The 20458-nt window shown below is 38.2% G+C and overlaps 1 protein-coding gene across 18 annotated transcripts in view; it reads right to left on the bottom strand.

The window, feature by feature from the left end:
• Positions 1 to 3245: 3245 nt before the first annotated feature.
• Positions 3246 to 20458, bottom strand: part of LOC124061724 (anoctamin-1-like) — a 52666-nt gene continuing 35453 nt past the window's right edge. For 12 of the 18 annotated variants that reach the window (XM_046393910.1, XM_046393918.1, XM_046393909.1 and 9 more), the window contains 12 exons: positions 17245 to 17319; positions 16652 to 16720; positions 16329 to 16530; positions 14309 to 14420; positions 14021 to 14078; positions 12216 to 12316; positions 11473 to 11615; positions 10540 to 10692; positions 10318 to 10370; positions 8087 to 8271; positions 5513 to 5618; positions 3246 to 4846 (listed from right to left, as the gene is read on the bottom strand). In XM_046393910.1, the coding sequence (XP_046249866.1) occupies positions 4586 to 4846; positions 5513 to 5618; positions 8087 to 8271; positions 10318 to 10370; positions 10540 to 10692; positions 11473 to 11615; positions 12216 to 12316; positions 14021 to 14078; positions 14309 to 14420; positions 16329 to 16530; positions 16652 to 16720; positions 17245 to 17319 (1518 nt within the window). In that variant the 3' untranslated portion in view covers positions 3246 to 4585. The other 6 variants (XM_046393917.1, XM_046393920.1, XM_046393919.1 and 3 more) reach the window with 6 other exon arrangements.

The following is a 20458-nucleotide window of genomic DNA, read 5'->3' as shown; positions in this document are numbered from 1 at the left end:
GAATTTAGGAGTTATCTTTGACCAGGACATGTCCTTTAACTCACACATAGCGAATATTTCAAAGACTGCATTCTTTCACCTCCGCAGTATCGCAAAGATTAGGCACATCCTGAGTCAGAAAGATGCAGAAAAATTAGTCCATGCATTCATTACCTCTAGACTGGATTACTGTAACTCCCTTCTATCAGGCTGCCCCAATAAATCCATAAAGACTCTCCAGCTAATCCAGAACGCTGCAGCACGACTAGACAAGAACCAGCATGAGAGATCATATTTCTCCTGTTCTGGCTTCTCTACGTTGGCTACCTGTAAAATTCAGGATAGATTTTAAAATTCTCCTCCTCACATATAAAGCCCTGAACGGTCAGGCACCATCCTATCTTAAAGAGTTAATAGTACCCTATTATCCCACCAGAACTTTGCGTTCCCAAAATGTAGGGCTACTTGTGGTTCCTAGAGTCCTCAAAAGTAGATTGGGAACCAGAGCCTTTAGTTATCAAGCTCCTCTACTATGGAACCATCTTCCGGTTTCGGTCTGGGAGGCGGACACCCTCTCTATATCTAAGAGTAGACTAAAAACTTTCCTCTTTGATAAAGCTTATAGTTAGGGCTGGTAGTTATGCTGCTATAGGCTTAGACTACCGGGGGCCCTCCCATGACGCACTGAGCTCTTTCTTCCTCTCCCTCTCCTTCTGCACACATTCATGTCCCATTAATGCATATCACTAACCCAACTTCTTCCCTGGAGTCCTTGTGCTTTCTTGTTCCTATCGATCGTGGTTGGACCTCCTGCTGCGGTCCTGCTCTCGTCCTGCTCGAAACTTACTGTGATTACTACTGTTTAGTCATAATCTGATTTAAATCTGTTACGACTCAGTACAGCTACTACCATTATTGTTATCAAAATCACCATAATACCTTCTGTATACTTCATTGTCATTATCATTATCTACATTTCCAATACTTCTGGTATTATTACTGCTGCTATGCATCTCTGCTTGGCTTGTGTGCTCCTTCTCTCACACCCCAGCTGAATAACAGCAAACACTTTAAGTCTGACAGCTTGCAAATGATTGGCTAAAAGGAGAACATGACAGGCTGTGACTGGAAGAAGATGCGAATGAGACAGTAGAGCTTAAGGATTGCGGGAAAATGCTTGTGACTTACAGAGCATGCACAAAGAGACAGTCTTCTGAACTGAACGTTTGCTGAGGTCCATGTGTATAATTGCTGTAGTAGTAGTAGTATAGTTATCCTGACTGTTTTCACATATTTAGATTATTTTATATGTTGGTGTATTAGGATGGTGGCACGGTAGTGCAGTGGTTAGCACTGTCGCCTCATAGCAAGAGGGTTCCAGGTTCGAATCCCAGTCTGGGCCCTTCTGTGTGGAGTTTGCATGTTCTCCCTGTGCCTGTGTGGGTTTTTTCCAGGTGCTTCGGCCTCCCACAATCCCAAAGACATGCACATTAGGTTAATTGGCTACTCTACATTGCCCCTAGGTATGAGTGTGTGGTTGTCTGTCTTTGTGTGTCAGCCCTGTGATTGACTGGCGACCAGTCCAGGGTGTACCCCGCCTCTTGCCCGTAGTCAGCTGGGATAGGCTCCAGCTTCCCCACGACCCTGATGGATAAGCGGCATAGAAAATGGATACATGGATTGGTGTGAAAGACTGGCCTGAACAGAGCCTTGACCTCAACCCCATTGAACACCTTTGGGATGAACAACATCAACATCACCTCCCTATTGCGCTACTGCATGAATTCTGCACAAAACTGCACAAAAATTCACACAGAAACACTCAAAAAGTTTGTGGAAAGCCTTCCCAGAAGACTGTAAGCTGTTGCAGCTGCAAAGCTGTCTACATGTATTTAGAATGCAAAGTCATTAAAGTCCCTGTAATGGTCAGGCAATGGTCTGTAATGGTCAGGTGTCCCAATGCTTTTGTTTATATATTGTATAAGGTTTATATATTGTATAAGGTTACCAAGGTCCTGCCCTGGAGCAAGGCCTGGGGAAGGGGCCTGTCAGCAAGCGCCTGGTGACTCACCACCCATGGTGCCCAGTGCTCCGGTGCTTGTCACGGCAGCAATCTTTGAACCCCATGGTGGACACTGGGAGTGAAAGGTGTTGTCAAGCTGAAGAAGGAGTCCTACAGGGCATGGCTGGTTTGTGGGACTCCTGACGCAGCTGACAGCTACCAGCAGCCACTGGCGACTCAGGAAGGGGAAATGGCACTTTGTTCACACTGTTTACAGTGGGAGCAGAGAGCTGCTGACTGAGGATGTAATCATTAGTGGAGGATCTTTTTAATTCCTGACCCAGACTCGGATAAGCGGAGGAAGATAAGATGAGTTTCTCTCTAACTGCAAAATAACATTACATATTTTGCAATATGGCCCACTCCTAACTTGAATTTAGCTTGTTTTGCTGTAAGGAATTAAGGTTTTAATGGGAGCCTCAAATGGCCAGGGATCAGATTAAATATGCATTTTTCACTTCTTAACACTAGAAAAAAATTATTCTCACATTGAAGATTATTCAAACAAAACAAGGCGAACACCTACAAACTGTCCATCAAGGTGAAGGTCAAAGAGGAGGAGGCCTCTGTCGAAGCCTCTGTAAAATGGAAGTTACCACTGCCACTATACTGAGTCTCCTTGTGGATAAGAGAAAAAAAACTTGCAGTTCCTAAAAGTAATGATAGGAAGATATCTTGACATTTTTGGACAGAATTTATGGTCTTTAAGAGGAAAAAAAAGTCACATGGCTTGGACTGGACTCAGTCAGACAGGGACTTCATGGTGCATTCAGATACACCTTGTGAACTATGTAGTTCAACTACATCTCCAAAAGAACTATCTTATAAAATGCAAAATATCATATAGTCACTGGTCTGTATCTTATCAGTCTATATTTTGATGAAGACTGATTTAGGTTGATTTAGATACATTTAGATTGTTGAATCTTGTAAATATAGCCTGAAATGACCATGTGGCCAAGATCCTCACTTGGTGCACATATGGCATGGTTGCATACAGCCCAAACATAGCTCCACAGGCAATTTCTGTAGTCCCAATCTCCTTGCTGAGCTGGGGCTGGGACATCCACACATGGTGTCAAACTATCCAGAAGAATGATAAAACTCTCCCCATCCTCCTTAAACCAAGAGACAGGCACCTTATGGTTTTCAGGCAGGGCAACATCCAGTGTCCTGGTTGCCTGCCCAATAAAAACTATTTACACTGAGTACACATTTTTATTCGTTTTTATTCTTATACACATGTATAAATTGTATGCACATTTAGAGATGTGTGTACACTTAGCAAATCTGAGCATGCGTTATTCTTGTGAATATTCTCAAATCTGTATGCACGTTTACAAATTCGTGTACACATTCACAAAGTGTGTCTGAGTACTAGGACTGGTACTGAATAGTTTGAAGCTTCAAAGCTTCATTCATAACACTGACATCTAAACTTTGAATCAACACTTGCTGCGCAGCTTTTCCTGTTCTTGTATGTCTGTTCATTCTGTTAAAACCTAATATTTCTTCACAGCTTCAAATAAATAATAATAATAACAATAATAATGATAATAATAATAATAACAATAAGAATGATGGGATACTAATATTATTAGTAGGCCATTATACTGTTGTAGAAGACTTAAATTGTGGCTGCTTAACATTGATAATTTGCAACTGCAGACCACTGTAAAGTAAAAAAGTCAAAATTTCATGAAAAGATGTAATAATTTGCAAAATTCACAAAATCTTTTATCTAAGGAAATATATAATATATCCATATTTGTTGGAGTCTAGGTTGTCCAAAAACAAAATTTTCACTGCAGTCAAAACTGTTTGCCCTCGCTGCTTGTGCACACACATAAATCACATTTATATAACCACGACAACAACAAAATCTGTTGGGGCTGTTAGCCTTCCCTGCTTCTTTGCATACCATAGTTAGTTAGCTGGGCGAAGTGGATTCTTCCTTTGAGACTGACCCACTTCAACTTTCCCGCAGTTGGGAAACAACAAACAGGAATTTCACATCGGTACTGACTCAAGACAGATAACTTGCTGCTTTCTCTTTTCGTCCTGCTGTCAATCTCTCTCACTTGCTCACCCACACACTGCCCACACACACACATATTACGCACTGCCCTATGCTAGACTGTTCTTCTAGTACAGCCTTAATGCTATTACAATAAATTCGGTCGCTACAAAAAAATATCCTATTATGTATCTGCATTTGCTTAGTGCCCAATTTAATCTGAAATTTAATTTGTTTTTTTTTGTTTTTTGTTTTTTTTAGAAGCTTTGAATGTAAGATTACATTCCCTGCAGCCCTACTTAGTGCACGTACAAATTAAGAAACTGTTTTTACATTTCCCCCTAACACATACTGAGATTTTATTTGGCCCCATAGCGTCACCTTTACTTTCCTAACACTTCACCAGCCAGCTGCTCTCCCAAATGTTGGAATGTTTGAACAAGAACAAAGACACAGAATTTAGATTGGCCTGAGCAAGTAGGCTGCTAGCAAGCTAGGACTGGACTAAGAATTCATCATTACTAGCATTACAGGCTGTTTGTGCTACTGGTGTGAAGTCCGGAGCGTGAGTGAGCCTTTGTGCTGTTGTTGTTGTTGTGATGGCTCTTGCTGCAGTTCTCCTTGTCCCCTGTAGACAACCTGCTCTCAAGGATACGGATCTTGCCTTGCTCTTCTTTCATGAAGAGGTCTACCAATAGAATCTTCTCCTTGTGGATCTGGAGGCTGATGTCTTTAGGGATGTCTGGAATTAGCCAGTCCACGATGTCATTCATCAGCATAACAACATTCTGGTAAAGATAAATGGCAAGGAATTATGTAATCTTTCTTTGTTTTCTCTGATTATAAAATGAGCTATGTTGAAATTATAGGAAATGTGATTTAGAATCTAAATTGTTCATACACATAACAATTGCAATTTGCATTTAAGAACAAATTCTTAGGTAACTCAAACCAGTATTTTCATCCACTGAGTTTGCAGTGAGTGAAAATACAGATTCTAAAACTTCTCTTCCACTAGTCTCTTGCTCTTGCTGAAATCAGTGGCTGACTATACTTTGGAATTTTTTTTCTAGCCTGCGTTGAACAAAATCCAAATATGCAGACTTTGCATATTTAAACTTTAACTTCTTTCTTAACTCATAGGAAATGTTTTGATATACAAAATTTTAACACTCAGAAACAATGAAAGTGCCTTGATCTGCCGTGATAAAAGAGGTCTCTGCTCCATTTATGCTGATTAAAGGAATGAACAGGATTTATCAAGGAAAGTATTCAGCTTGCTTTTCTATGATCAAAGTCTATACTGGTTGAAATCCAAACAGAAGCTCTGTTGTTGCTGCTCTGATTTCTCTCATAAACTATACCATAATAAATATTGTTTTGACTGGCCCTGAATCACCAGAACAACACTACTTACTCATTCATAATTATCTATTTGCTTCTGGTCACCATACCTGGAAAATAATAACAAAGGCCAGTCGGACAGCCAGCACAGTCCAGAATTCCTTAGAGATCTCATATGGAGTGGATGACCAAGGAGGTTCTCTGTAGTCCTTGTACCTTTAGAAACAAAAACTCATGTTTTGGTTTGGTTTTCAGTTCTGACAATTGCTGATAATCCAGGCAGTACTACAAACGCTGTCTAGAATCAGCTCTGAAGGCTGCATCACAGCCAGAACTTGACATAACGGTGTCCATCTTAAAAAGTGATGGTCTCTTTTTCTCTAGTGGCACAAATTCAGTTCTTGGGCAATCACTGCCTTTTTTTTTTTTGGGCAATTTTCCTTGTGTGCTAGTCTTTTTCTTGTGTTTGTTTGGTAATTTCATGGCTTCAAATAAGTGTGTTTGAACCAAGGTAAGAGAAGAAGTGCAGCTGAGGCTGTGTTTATGCTGATTAGGCTGATGTGGCAAAAATTTCAGACCCCTTCCACTCAAAAATGCAGTCTCATAAATGCAACCAAGTTTTTCTTGCCAAAGGCTTGTGCCCAAAATTACAGCTTTCACATATGTCATGTGTGGCTTTTCCGGTTACTGGACATTTCTTTTCATCTACTGTGGACTGCTATTTGCATTAAGTGAATTATTAGTCTGACTGAATTTCTTTTCATATTAGTGTACTCTGGTGACCCAAGGTTCCACAAAAATGCTGTACTTTAATGGGCTGTAACTTTGACACAGCAGCAGGAACAATATTCACGTTTCATATTGACAGAAGCTCTTTTTATGCACATGGCACAGCAGTAGTAACTTCATTCATTATTTCTCCTACCACAATAACAAAATCAGTTAGAATCTATGAATGAACAAATGTATGTTTTTCTACACATTACACAATAAAACTGTGTTTGGAATAAGCAGCAGTCCGGAAAGTTTTCGTTTTAAGTAAAAGTTCCAACTACATGTTCCTGTAGAAGCCGGACTACTGTGGGACACACTGACAGGATATGCAGGTTCATGGGAACAAATGAGGAATGAATGAGTTGCTGACTACGAAACATTTATTAGTTGATGATAAAAATTGTGTGTGTAATGATAATGATAAGTTAACTAAGAAATGAGTGAGGAACAAATCGGGATTGACTTAACTGATGAATCATTAGTAAGTTCTTCACCAGTAATTCCTGATAGAGGACTATGTAGTAGGTGATGATGATTTGCTGGAGAACAGACTGGGTGGTCCCTTGTCGACTGATTAACTCATGAATATCTGAATAGATCATACTGACCACTTTCTTCATGATTTTCTCCTTGATTAAATCTTAACAAGTGCATTGTGTATGTCCAGGGTGCTGACTGCTAAACATGAAACTGTTAACTTTGGTTAAGTTTAGGCACCAAAATAGTGTGGTTATACTTAGGAAAAGGTGACCGTTTTAGCATTGTAAAGTACGTTAGGTTGTGCAATTGCTCTGACACTGACATGGATGTGTTTGCATTGGAAATACATGAACGCCTGGTGTGCAGCTATGCTGAAGGCTCCCTTATGTCTGGATGAGATGTAAACAGAAGTGGCAAAAAAGCAGTATTTGACGGCCTCGGTATGAGCCCATGTTGTGATTGCTGGCTTGGACCAATTCCAAAAGTTTTTTTAATTTCCCACAAATTGCTCGAAGCTACTGGCTGAAGTTGTATATGTTTCAGTAACAAATTTTTTTGGGAGAAGATTTATGTTCCAGACAATGACCCGATGCATACAGAAAAAGCCACACAAAAATGATTTAAAGACAACATAGTGAATGTTCTATAGTGGCAAAGCCCAGATCTCAATCCAATAGAGAATTTGTGGCTCAATTTAAAATTGATTTATTTAAGATTTCTTTGTTTTATGCATATATATATTTTATTGTAATATTTTCTATCTTTCATTTCTGATTAATTTGCTGTACTTTTTGTCTTTTTTCTTTGTCTTACTATGTTTATTGTTACGCACCAAAATACCAAAGGAAATTATTTGTATGTATTATTTGTAAGAATTTGTACCTGCTTGGCAATAAAACTGATTCTAAATCTTAAGTGTACTTATTACCATAATCTTCTTAAGTGCTAGACTGGATTACATTACTGTATATTTGAGATATGGTGGGTTAGAAGGTGAAGAACTCTTATTTTTAGTAGTGTAAGTAGTGTTTGCATATTGTGCTGTATCTTTTCTGCAAAAGTACTTACTATAAACAAAGCTATGAGACCTAGTCAATTATTACTTGGTGATGTATTGTTTTTCTAAGATAGTCAATAAAACCCCATTAAATGTGGCTTTTCTTAGAACATAACTGTGTGATTGTTGTCATTGAAGTTACTCATAGCTGCAAGGGAACATTCTGAGAACAGCAGATGGGGAAAATTGCTGTTGTCAGCCTCAAAGTAAACTTTGGCATGATATAGATGCAATGGATTGTCCTAAAATTGGTCACGCTTGATTAATTATACCAACTGAGACATTTCAAATGACAGTGGTACACTGTTTTTTGAAATGCTAAACATACTTTTATTATAAAATGGACAATTGTGAACTGAGATTGATTTCCCACCTGCAGATCTCAACTGGGTATCCAAGGTGCAATGGATCCATAGTTTCTTTGCCCTCCTGGAAGTGGCTGACATTAAAGTAGGACAGTGTATGGTTGACAAATCCATGCATGGAGCCATCAGAGCTGTACATGTACTGGTAGACCATCCGAGGGATGAAGTCTGAAGTGAAGGAGATGACAAATGCCTAGGAATTGTGGTTGGGGAGGTGGTGGAAGGGATGGAGGTGCAGAGATTAGGGACAGAAATGTAAGGTAGACTGATGTGAATAAATATTTCATGTTAAACGTGTAAACAAGACAGTGTGGAATGTAACATACAGTGTCAAATTTAAATGAAACAATCTGCACTGGGAGCTGTGATGAAGACACTAGAGGCTTTGTTAGTTTTACTGATGCAAAATCCTACAGGCTTTTAAAATCATGTTGTTCTCTTTTTCTGCCAGTCACAAAGTGGCAGATATCATATTATATCATACAGGGTCTGTGTTGCATAAGTAATCATATCTGTTACACACAAGGTATTTAGTTAAAGGATCTGTGAGGTCATAGAAAACATCATACCTCAAGGTGAAGATGTCAAGTGTAATGCAAAGTTAAGAAGACAGCTTAATTCAGTTCGGTTTATTTATAGTAGTTTAGTTTAGTTTAGTGCCATATCACAACAAAAGTTATCTCAGGACAATTTCCGAACAGAGCAGGTCTACATCATGCTCTTTAAAACAGACCCAACATTCACCCATGAGCAAACTTATTTGTTAAATTGTCATTTTGAGTGACAGCATGTTACACAGCTGCTGCCATTAACCTCCATTTATGCAAATTTTGTCACATGATGTAAAATGGAAATTTGATCAGCCAGCCATGTGAATCAACTGATTGGCCAACAGGTAGTATTTTTAGACAAATCTATTTTTACTTGCTGTTTTCTGACACTAGAAACAGAACAAGAAAACATGTAAATGAGAAAAACTATACTGTATACAAAGATTAGAGTGATAACACACAAAGGGACAGAATGGAGACTTTTCATTCTTCATTCTTCTTCATTCTTTTGACTGGCATGTCTTCCCATCACTTTTGGTAAATACTGAATAATAATAATACATGTTCTTGTCTTGTTATGACTCCAACATGTAGCAGCACAGGGACTAATCTAGCTGAACATGCATTTTTATTGTCTAGCTGAATACTTTGAAAACGGTTTGTCTCTGTGTTTAATGCATCAAAAACATCACATCTGGGCTTTTTGCAGAGCAGAGATGAACATGTCCCTGCCACTCTCATTCCATTTGGCTTCCAGCTAGCTAGCTGCATTCTGTCTGTGCTGGCTACAAGTGGGAAAATGTACAAGTCAGGTCAGTAAAAGTGTAAGGAGCAAGAGCAGAGGAAGAATTTTTGTGGACTCATATATTCTGCTCGCTCTTCTTACTCTCAACAAGGCGATTCACCACGTCTGCCATTCCTGCTGCTACCTGCACAAGCTAAAATGAAAGCAAGGTGGATGCAAATAATGTAGCTGTGGTCAGTAACCTATGCAAGCAACCACTGGCTATCCAACTTACAATGGCAGGCCACATGTTGCTTGAACACTTTCAGTTTGTTGCTGTATGTGGGTTGATTATGTGATATGACTGTTTAGGATATGTCTCTGTGAGTGTATGGGCATCCAACATCACTGAATGCCAAACTCGGTATTTATTTGTGTTCTGTAATGCCTGCCCTGCTTTTAGTTTGCTTTTTTTTTCATCCTTTATCTAAATGAAGACTGAGCAGATTGCTGGTAAAAACCATGGCCCTGATCACATTTCTGACATAGTCTATAAGCCATTGCTGCTTACATATGAGCAAGCTATTGTTCAATAAGAAACCCATGTTTATGTCCATAGTGCTGTAAGAGCAAATATCACTGTAATCTCCACTCATCTCTTCATTCTATGGATTTGTCTATTTCTAAACTGGTAAAAATCATACATACCTAGTTACATACCTCTGTGTAGAGGTGTAACACGGGGTGTTAGGGAGTATTCACATCCATATACTGTATGGTGAACAGTGTGGGGTTCAATGGGTTTAAATTTGGACATGCATGTGAATGGAAACTCAAAATAAATTCTGCACTGTCTATCATTGCATCGTTTCAAATCCAATTTGATGGAGTACAGAGCAAAAAAAGAATCCTACAGACTTTACAGTACGTGTATTTAGCATAAATGAATATATGTTTTACTTACATTAATGATGACAGCCACTTTTGCTACCCCTCTCAGTATGTTGTACCATATACCTGGAGGCGTAAGAGTATGTATCAGTTGATAGATCAAGACCTTTTCTACACTGAAGAAATATGATTGCAGGAACCTTTTCAGCAACATTTCACCAAAGATCTCACTGTATTCTTTTACTATTGGGTACTTTCATGCATTTTATGCTGCAGTATGTTGAACACAACCCACCAATGTCTTTGGCTCTTGCTGCCACTGGTCTTCGCAACTCAGTCACAAATTTCTTGGCATCAAGTCGTATTTCAATGATGTTGTTGAGCAAAGCAAAAAGAGGAGCCAGGGGGAAGGAGGCCACGAACAATGTAACAAAGCCAAACTGGATGACTAGACACAGAGGAAGACAAAAGAGTCATCACTACCATCAGCTGTCCACCTAACATCTGTGATAAAATCCTTTAATTACAAAAGTCCTATAACGTTGATGCACCTTACCAAGTAGAAATGTGCACTGTACTGATACCAGTCTCCCAAGTTCAAAGCTGGGGCCAGATGTGTAACCACATGTGCATGAACATAAACACAAACATGCATATGGCATTTCCATTTAGAATGCATACATACAGGATGTGTCACGAGAATTTAGACAACGCTGCTGCTGATGGCTTATACAGTTTCATCCATATATGTATATTTGGATGTGACATAAAATTTAGTTATCCATCCATCCATGTTCCTATTCCGCTTATCCGTCAGGGTCACGGACTGGAGCCTATCCCAGCTGACTACGAGCAAGAGGCGGGGTACACCCTGGACTGGTCGCCAGTCAATCGCAGGACCGACACACAAAGACAAACAACTAGAAACAACTACACTCGTTCTTTAATATTTAGCTTTCTTGTTTGATTGACTCAAAAGTATTTCAGAAGTGAGTAAATATAATACATCTTAAATAAATATGATTATGAATCTCATGATTCAGACTAATGAAACATGGGTGGGCTTTGATTCATTCTTAGGTATCAGTAAGGTATCGAGATCTGTACAAACATGAGGTTAAAGATCAGGTAAAATCATACTTTTGAGTACTTTGCTTCTGTTTTTTTCTGGTGCTGAGGCCACAAAGTTGTGAGTGTGAGTGGTGTATCGATACTGTGTGATACTGACTCATTTCCATATATTCAGGTGTTAATCCAGCAAATGGTTCCAGGAAGTGGTCAGTTTCATATCTCTGCAGCTTCTTCTGTCTCTCTTCTTCTTGAAAAGCTCCTTGCTTTGACTGAATGTAGCGAATCAGCTTCTTTAACTTGCTGAGGAATACACACACATACATTCATGCATATGAAATATGACTACACAAGCATGTATACATTTTCCATCTTTTCCCTTGTGGTATGTCACCATGCTTGCATGAACAGCTACATAAAGTTTTGGATTAATTTAGTTTTGTTCTGTTTATTACGCTGCTGATTCCCATTAAAAAGAGGGGAGTCTGTTTATTCTAGTTAATAGTCAATTGTTACTATTCATTTAATGCAAGGGAACCAAATTTAAACATTTATGAAATCTTTTATTTCTCAAAATAGACATCCTGGTTTCTGTTTAATCACATGACCATCATTCAACAGAGAAAGGGACAATGATCTCACCACCATATGCACACTTGTTATTAAGTTTTCATATTTAGAATTAATCATGAGCCAGTTGTGATATAAAAGAGTGTCTGAAATTGCACATAATTTGAGAACACATATTGTACTCTGTGCCTGCAGGCATTTGTTCAGCGTGTTCCTAACCTGACAGAGAACAGAGCTTTTATGTTCAAGATTATTTCATGTTCCAGTCTTGTATACTTCATGACAGCTTAATGTGTAATGACAAATGATGAGTTTAAAGTGATGCATACTTACGGTATGCCTATCTCAAAAAGGTTGTTCTGAATTAGCTGCTTTCCCAACATGGTAATGCTCAGCTGGATACACAGCTCCATCAGACAGCCTCCATGAGTACACTGTAAACAGGCCATCACAGTAAAAAATGCGTTAGAACAAGTAGGCTGGAAGAAAAATGAGAGCTTACTGTAGGGTTTACAGGACGGTTGACTTGTATGAATAGCTTATTAATGACAGCTCATGGCTCATGTACTGGGACTTCTGTTTCATATGAATTTCATATTTCTTTATTATCATTGTTATTATTATTATCATATCAGTTACTGTACACATCATCATCATTATTATTATTATTATTAATTATACTTACAGTATGTGTGTTATTATCATGTGTCATTCAATGTATGCAGTAGACTCAAATTTCACCTATGGGGATGAATAATGGATTATGTTATCTTATCTTATTTTATCTTATCTTATTACTGCTCTTGCTGTGCATCTGTGTTTGTGTGTCTGTTTGTGTAGATTATTTGCACCTAATAATATTAGCAACTGCTAGTGCTGTGGCAGCCCAGCAAAATCTCAAAATAAAGGCTGTTTAAGAGGTAAGGCAATTCAATTAGAGATGGGAAAGCACATATATGTTTGTGCTTAATGGAGACAATCCAGAGGCAGTGGCAGTGCCAGATGAACACAATATATGGCCACACTGTGACACCAAACACAGAGCCAAGTATGCTAACCTAGAGCTGTTATGGCTGCAAAGCTGTGTATGTATTTAGAATGCAATAAAAAGACTTTAACACCTGCTGGGGCAGCTGCCTGAGGGTGAGGGAGACTAACAGACTCAACAGCATCATCAAGAAGGCCAGCCATGTTGTGGGAGAGGAACTGGACTCTCTGACAGTGGTGTCTGAGAGGAGGATGTTGTCCAAAATAAGGACTATACTGGACTTTCCCTCTCACCCTCTCCACAATGTGCTGATCGGCTACAGGAGTTCGTTCAGCAACAGAATCTTACTGCCACGGTGCACCACAGAGCGACACAGGAAATCATTCCTGCCTGTCGCCATCAAACTATTGAACTCTGTACTGTGATGGACACACATACTTTTATATATACAATGTATATATGTACTGACACATGTTAATACCTATGTTTTAGATTTATACTTATTTTAGTTTTTTATCCTATTTTATATCTTTCACTTTCTTTTCTTGGTCTGGAAAATTGCAAGTGCAATGTCTGTACAAAGGATAAGGATAACAAGGATAAATAAAGGAATTCTGATTCTGAGTAAGTCCCTGTTGGTATAATGGTCAGGTGCCCCAACACTTTTGTCTGTATAGTGAATCTTGTATCTACTAAAGGGGAAACTGTGTGCCGAGTGCTATACATACAAAAGGCTGTTTCTGCTGCAGAGCTGTTGCACTGCTTGTTTTTAATATACATTGTCTATGTTTTCACAACAAAATAGGCATCTGAATTAAAGCAATTAAACTTTCTGTCGGTAGAGTGCCTTTTGTAACAACAGCAAAAAAAATCTTAATCAGTAGAATATATTTTTTTTTACCAGCAATACATGTTTTTGTTTTATGAAACATTTCCAAGAAGTATGCATGATAATAATATAAATAAAAGCTTTGGGTTTTAGTTTATTTCAGTTGCTAACCATCTAGCGACCTAAGTAAAAGAACAACGTGTATGTTAACAAAGTGGAGCACGAGGTTGTTTATTTGCGTTAAGAGAATGTGAAAAGCACCTCAGTATATGGTTACAAAAGGTTTAGCTTTAAGGTCATTTGTAAAAGTGCAAACCTTACCTCTTCCATTCTGTATGATTCAAACACATACAGGTAGCTGCCTGGTCTGCCTACCAGTCTGGAGGGAAAAAGGAAGAGTTAATAGCATATAATGTATAATGTGTTAAGCCCTTTGAGACAAACTGCTTGTAAAAATGGGCTATACAAATAAAGTTGACTTGACTTGACTTGACTTGTGTTCTTGAAACATATATCTTACATTACTTACATTTATCTCTCAACATTTATTATCTTTTTATCGAGCAACTGAAAGAAACTGCCCTTTAAATACAGCGTGAGGTTACTAACCTTCCCCTGAAGAAAGCAATGTAGATGATGGGGCTGAAAGCATTGACAAACTTGAGAATGAATGTCTTGAAGATGAGTCGCTCCTCAAAGCTCTTATCTGTTTTAGGAACTTCTACAATGAACAGACAATTTCATTATTTTTGTAATTATTTATTTATTTTTTTTTTAACCATTTGCAGCAATAAACAGGCAATATGTTTATGTATATGTATATATATATATATTTATCATGTATATATATATTTATCTCGGTTTTTTTCTTCTTCTTGTAAATTCTTTATTCTTATTATTCTTATTTTTTATTACTATTATTTGTTATTTTGTATTTTGTATGGTGCACAGGAGAGAGAAAAATCCGGAGTCAAATTCGTTATATGGTCACACGTACTTGGCAAATAAAGCTGATTCTGATTCTGAATACATCTGTCTCTCACAAAGTTAAGCTTTGTAGGTCATTCTGTAACTTATCAAGCTTAGCTAAATCTAGCACTGGCAGGGGGAACAAATCTCACAAAGCTTGTTATTAAATGGGTCTTTTTTTTAAATTAACAGTTCAACATATATTTCATATACCAACGTCTGAGCATGGGCAATACACACAAGTATAAAAGCGGTAAAACATTAGAATAATATTGCCAAATTTTCACGTATTGTGAAATAATTTTAAGATAAAATTAACACCATTGAATTCAGAATATCAACCAGAGCAGTAATTTATTGTAATTTAATATAAATATATATATAATATTAATATAATACATATATACATTTAATATAATGAAGCCATGAGACATTTCCTAAATGGTTTTTAGACAGTTGTAATTAATGGTGAACAGAATCTCAGCAATGCTGGACTGAATGCTATGATATTGAGCACCACTGTATGTAAGAGAAGACCTGCCTGTGTAGAGTAGGTGTGAAAAAGAAATGGATATCAGGTCTCGAACTTTAGTCTCTGGATTACCATCCAAAGTAGAAACTTGATTTTAGACTTTTAAAGTTAATTACCACTTGCCAAAGTGCTTTTATTGAAATAAAACAAAAGTAACTGCATCCATTAAACATACCTCAGTACAAATTAAAGGGCTATTGATGGGTATCATGTCATGTAATTTCACTGTTGATATAATGTGCAATGCAGAATGCGCTGGTAGACTGGTATACTCCTGAGATGGATAAAATCCTGGAAATAGCATACTTTTTTACCTTTTTTACATCAGAGAAGTATTGGTGCATATAAATGGCATTAAATATTCGAATTCAGCTACATTAATCACAAAAGTCTGTGTAACTGCATATAAAAACGGTGTGAAATTGTATGTGAGAGTTAGTTCCCTTTGAAAATAAAACCTTCACTACGGCCATCAGCAAAACTATAACCTGTGAATCAAAACCATGAACACAACTCAGAACTCACTCCCAGGATGCACGGCTTCTTGTGGTTCCTAGAGTCACCAATAGTACAATGGGAACCAGAGCCTTTAGTTATCAAGCTCCTTTCCTGTGGAATCACCTTTCAGTTTCTGGGAAGCAGACACCTTCTCTACATTCAAAATAGACTTTCTTTTTTGATAAACCTTTTAATTAGGATCGGCCTAGGTTTGCCTCTAGTTATGCTGCTGGCTTAACCTGCTGGTGGACTTCCCATGATGCACTGAGCTTCTCTCTCCTCATCTTAATCTCCTCCTGTACATATTCATGTGTCATCAATGCATGTTTCTAATGTGGAATCTTCTCCAGAGATATTGTGTTGCCATACATCTTTCTTTCTCACTCAACCGAGACAAAAAAGAAGAAGGCTGCCCCTTCTGCCTGAAAAGGGAGTTTTTCTCATAACTGTTGCTAAGTGCTTGCTCATGGGGGAATGCTGGGTATCACTCTATTAAAAACAACTAAATTAAAGAGTATGGTATAGACCTGCTCTATTTAGGAAGAGATAACTCTTGTTAGAGTTTGGTGCTTTATAAATAGACTGAACTGAATTGAACTGATATGTGACTCTGCACCTAACCAAACTTACCTAGTACAGTGAGCCACCGTGCCACGGCTCCATACACCTCGTCTAGTATTAAGATGACAACCAGGTTGATGATGGCTGCAGTAGTTTTAACCGTCAATTGTACATGGTTCCGTGTGATTGGATTGGAGCTCATATGAAGAGCGGCTTTGGTGGAGATCCGGTAAAGGATCACGCCAAACACGATGGCAAATGTGACACCAATCTGACAATTAAAGGTTTTGTAGGATTACAAACAGAATACATAGAAAAATAATAATTCCACAGTCTTTCTGTAGCTCATCAGTGTATCAGTGGATGGTATATGCAGAGAATCAGGTTCTTACCATTAACAGCATCATGACAATGTTAGTCATATAAGCAGGGAGGCGGTCTTGACACGAGAGCTTTTCCATCTGAAAATAAATAAAATGTATTCACTACAAAATACATATCGAGTGGATTGCACTATAACTCAGAAAATCCAGAAATCGGAATCAGAATCAGAATCAGAATCAGAATTCCTTTATTTATTCTGATTCTGATTCTGATGAAATGTGGTCTCCTGTGAAGTGTTAAAGGGCAAAGAATCGTCATGCTTGGTGTTGCACTGCTGTGCTTTACTAAGAAGAAATCTGACATGTTTCTGCTTTGTCAGTCAGAGAGGATGCACAGTTCTTATTTAAAACTTTGTGATTTGGTTATTTCTGTTTCAAATGTTGAAAGCTGAAGGCAAACAGATTCAACTGGCATATAAACAACACACTGTCTGCCACAAGAGTAAGCATGCAGACATAAGACACAGAGACTCAGAGACTCTACTTGTACATAAACCAAAGAGTTTGAGGCACATGGGGAAATAAAGTAAAGATATGAAACTGAAAGGCTATAAAAGGTGCTTTAAAACAAAAAATATAAATGAGCACATGCCATAAATTACCTTGTGCTGTGGTTTCTGATCTTTGCTCAGAGATTTCTGCATGACCCTGAATTCATACTCGGCCCTGGGGTGGTCCTGTGATGGTGACATGAGCAGCAAAGACAGACATTCACACAGTGAAATACACAGAAGAGGAGTTTAAATGGAATTACCAGGTGATCTGGTCTGTCCAAGAGCTGTTTTAATAGGGCATTTAAACACAATAATCACCTGATACAGATTGTATATATATCTGTTAACCTGACCTACCATGGGAACACCTGATGAAGTACAATGAGAAAGTATTGATATACAATGATAATATATGATGATAACCTTTTTTATTCACAAAAATATGACATAAATCAACTGAAAAACTAAATTAGTGACAATGTTTCATTCTACTTCCCAGATGGAAATCATTATTATCATAATTATATGGAAAATTTGAAAGCCTCTCAAGGTAATTAGAAAAACAAAGGCCCTGTAGCTCCTTACAAATCTTTAAAGGTCATAAAATAAAATTATGGCAACTAAAGGTTAAATATCTGATATGTTGAATATTAATATAGTGTCAAACAACTGTTTGCCATGTAAGGATAATGTAGACTATGGCATCCTGAGCAAAGAATGAAGTTGCACTCCCTCTGTATGTTGTAATCCGAGCTTCTCTGTTATTTGTTTCGGTGGCTGGGACAGTCACACCTGGAAGTTAGTTCATGAGATCAGTGCATGTGAGTCCCTCTCCTGCCCCTCCTGTCATCCTCACATGTGGAACACAGAGACCATTGTGGTGGAGCCCAACTAAAGACTGTTAGGAGTTGTGGGATTCATAACATGCACACCTCATTTAAAAATGGTTTTGCAAAATGTGCCCTGTTTCACTGTAAAGAGCTAACCAACACTTTGGTGGCCACTGTTGGCTGGATGTCCTACGTGGATTGAGAAAAAGGCAAAAAGTTCCCCAGCCTAGAGTTACTGTGTCATATGATACCATCACAGAAGCCTGGACTGATCCTGTTATCCTGGCAAAGCTGCAATCCTCTATGAGTGTGCCAAGAAAAAGGTTTCAGTCATTTCTTAACAAGTACCAGACAGATACCCCAGTGACTGCCTTCCTTGGATTTGGAAGATCTGATTAGGGTAGGTTTAATGATTACTACAACTTTATGAAAATGGCTTAATTGTTCTTTCAACAATAACTACAGAAGAGATGAACAAATTAAGGGGAATTTTGATTTCAGCCAGATTTGTGTCACTACAATGTAGGTAATGGGACCCTGAGACAAGCTGTTTTAGGACTCCAGATTCCAAAAAGCAAAAAACAGAATGCAGGTCATTTGCAAACAAACTACGTTTACCAACAGTAATGTTTGACAAAGTGATGAACCTTGCTCCATCCTTGGTTGTGAACAACTGATCTTTTTGAGGAAGCCCCTTTCATACCCAATCTTGATATCACCTGCTACCTGTTGCTACTACTGCTGCTACTATGCTACTACCAATGAACATGTTTGCCTGGTGGTGATCGGTGTTTTTTTTTTTTGTAAAAACAAATTCAAAATAAGCATATATTTGCAAATACAAATAAAGTTGAGGTACAACATTAAATATATTGTCTGTACTGTTTTCACATATAACATATAAAAAGGACTGGCAAATTACCACACTCTGTTTCACTTGTGTTTTGAAAATCGGAAATGTATTTGTATGCTATTGAATTCATTCAGCCTCTTTTGCTGGTAATATCTTATTAGGAGACACTTGTGAACATAGTACAAAAATATTTAACAAGAATGGTGTTAGAACAGATTGTAAGGGTAGAACAGATCTTGGAAGTATTCTCTGCAAGAGAACGCTTCAGCCCAAGCGTACAAACAAAATGTACATTATGCTCTTTAAAGTCCTATTCAGTGGTGGCTGTTCCTTGTGGATGCTCTGAGACAGTGCACCTTTGCTTCCAAGCAGTGTTGGGTGCTTTTATCTTGATAAATCTGCTTCCAGTAATAGTTGATATTGATATAGTAATATGAGAGAGTAAGACAAACATACTGTATCTCACGCCTTGAAGAGCTCCACTTCAGAGAGGCACACACTCTCCATCATCCCTTCCTACACTGCCCCCCCCACACACACACGTGTAACCCTGTCCACCCCTAAAAGGTGGCACTTGTTTCCCCTGACATCTTCAGGGACGCAGCATTGTTGGACACACCATTTAGACTATAGCATTAGATTCCAGTCATACCCACCACCTGAATCACTGAAAGTGTTTTAATTTAGGTAAAAAACAAAACAAAACACTGTTTAAGACAATGAAGTGAAAATGCATAGTTACAATAAAAATAAAAACAGTAAGCAAAAATGAGCAGCTTGAGGTGAAAGCTCAGGGGAGAATCACAGCACATAAGGCATAATATGCAGCAATTCCCCAACAAAGATGTATAGACTCGTGCAAAAGTGATTTCTTTCAATCCTCACCCACCACAAATGTGTGTTTGTGTCTGTATCTGCAGAGACCCTGGCTCCTGCCTGTATTTCCTTATCTTCTCACTACTTTGGTTAGCACTTTGTCGCCCTCAGCCAAAATCAGCATGAGATTAGGACTCTATCAAAACACAGGAACCAGTTATGGATGTCTCTATTTTTCTGGCTGTAAAAAAGAGACGCAGGTCTGTGGTGAGCTAAAGGCAGGCAACCTGAGCAGAGGCACATTACTGCACCGACTATATGAGGACGTGCAATCTGGTTCACTACACTGTTCATGCAAACTGCCACTCATTCACAGTCTAGCACTGACTAACTTTGACTTGTGTGTTTGCAAACAGCAACCTAAATATTCTACATATTATGCCTTGAAAGACAGGAAATATCACAACGTAAAGGCTGACAGCAGTTAAAGCAGCTGCAGTTTGTGGAACCTGGGAGTGGGATTTTTATGTAGTTAGTGCAAAAAAACCCCCAAAAAACAAACAAACCATGAAAAAAAAAGAACTCATAAAACAAAGCAACAGCAAGTATTTTTTGTGCTTGCACAATTTTTATCAGAAATAAGTTGAAAGCATTTTGTGTGTGTGTGAGTTCACTGATTCCAACCCTAAACAATTTTGATGCTGTAGTTTGTAAATATGTCTGTATATGTCTGTATATATCTAAATGGTTTTTCTACATCCATCCCAGGCTCCATTCAGTGTGAATATCAGAAAGGAAAGCAACAGCAATAAAGCTAGAAAAG

The sequence above is a fragment of the Scatophagus argus genome, chromosome 7, assembly GCF_020382885.2.
Source record: "Scatophagus argus isolate fScaArg1 chromosome 7, fScaArg1.pri, whole genome shotgun sequence".
Classification (NCBI taxonomy): Eukaryota; Metazoa; Chordata; class Actinopteri; family Scatophagidae; genus Scatophagus; species Scatophagus argus.
The sequence above is the reverse complement of the archived record's forward strand: the minus strand, read 5'-3'. Positions and strand labels throughout refer to the sequence as shown.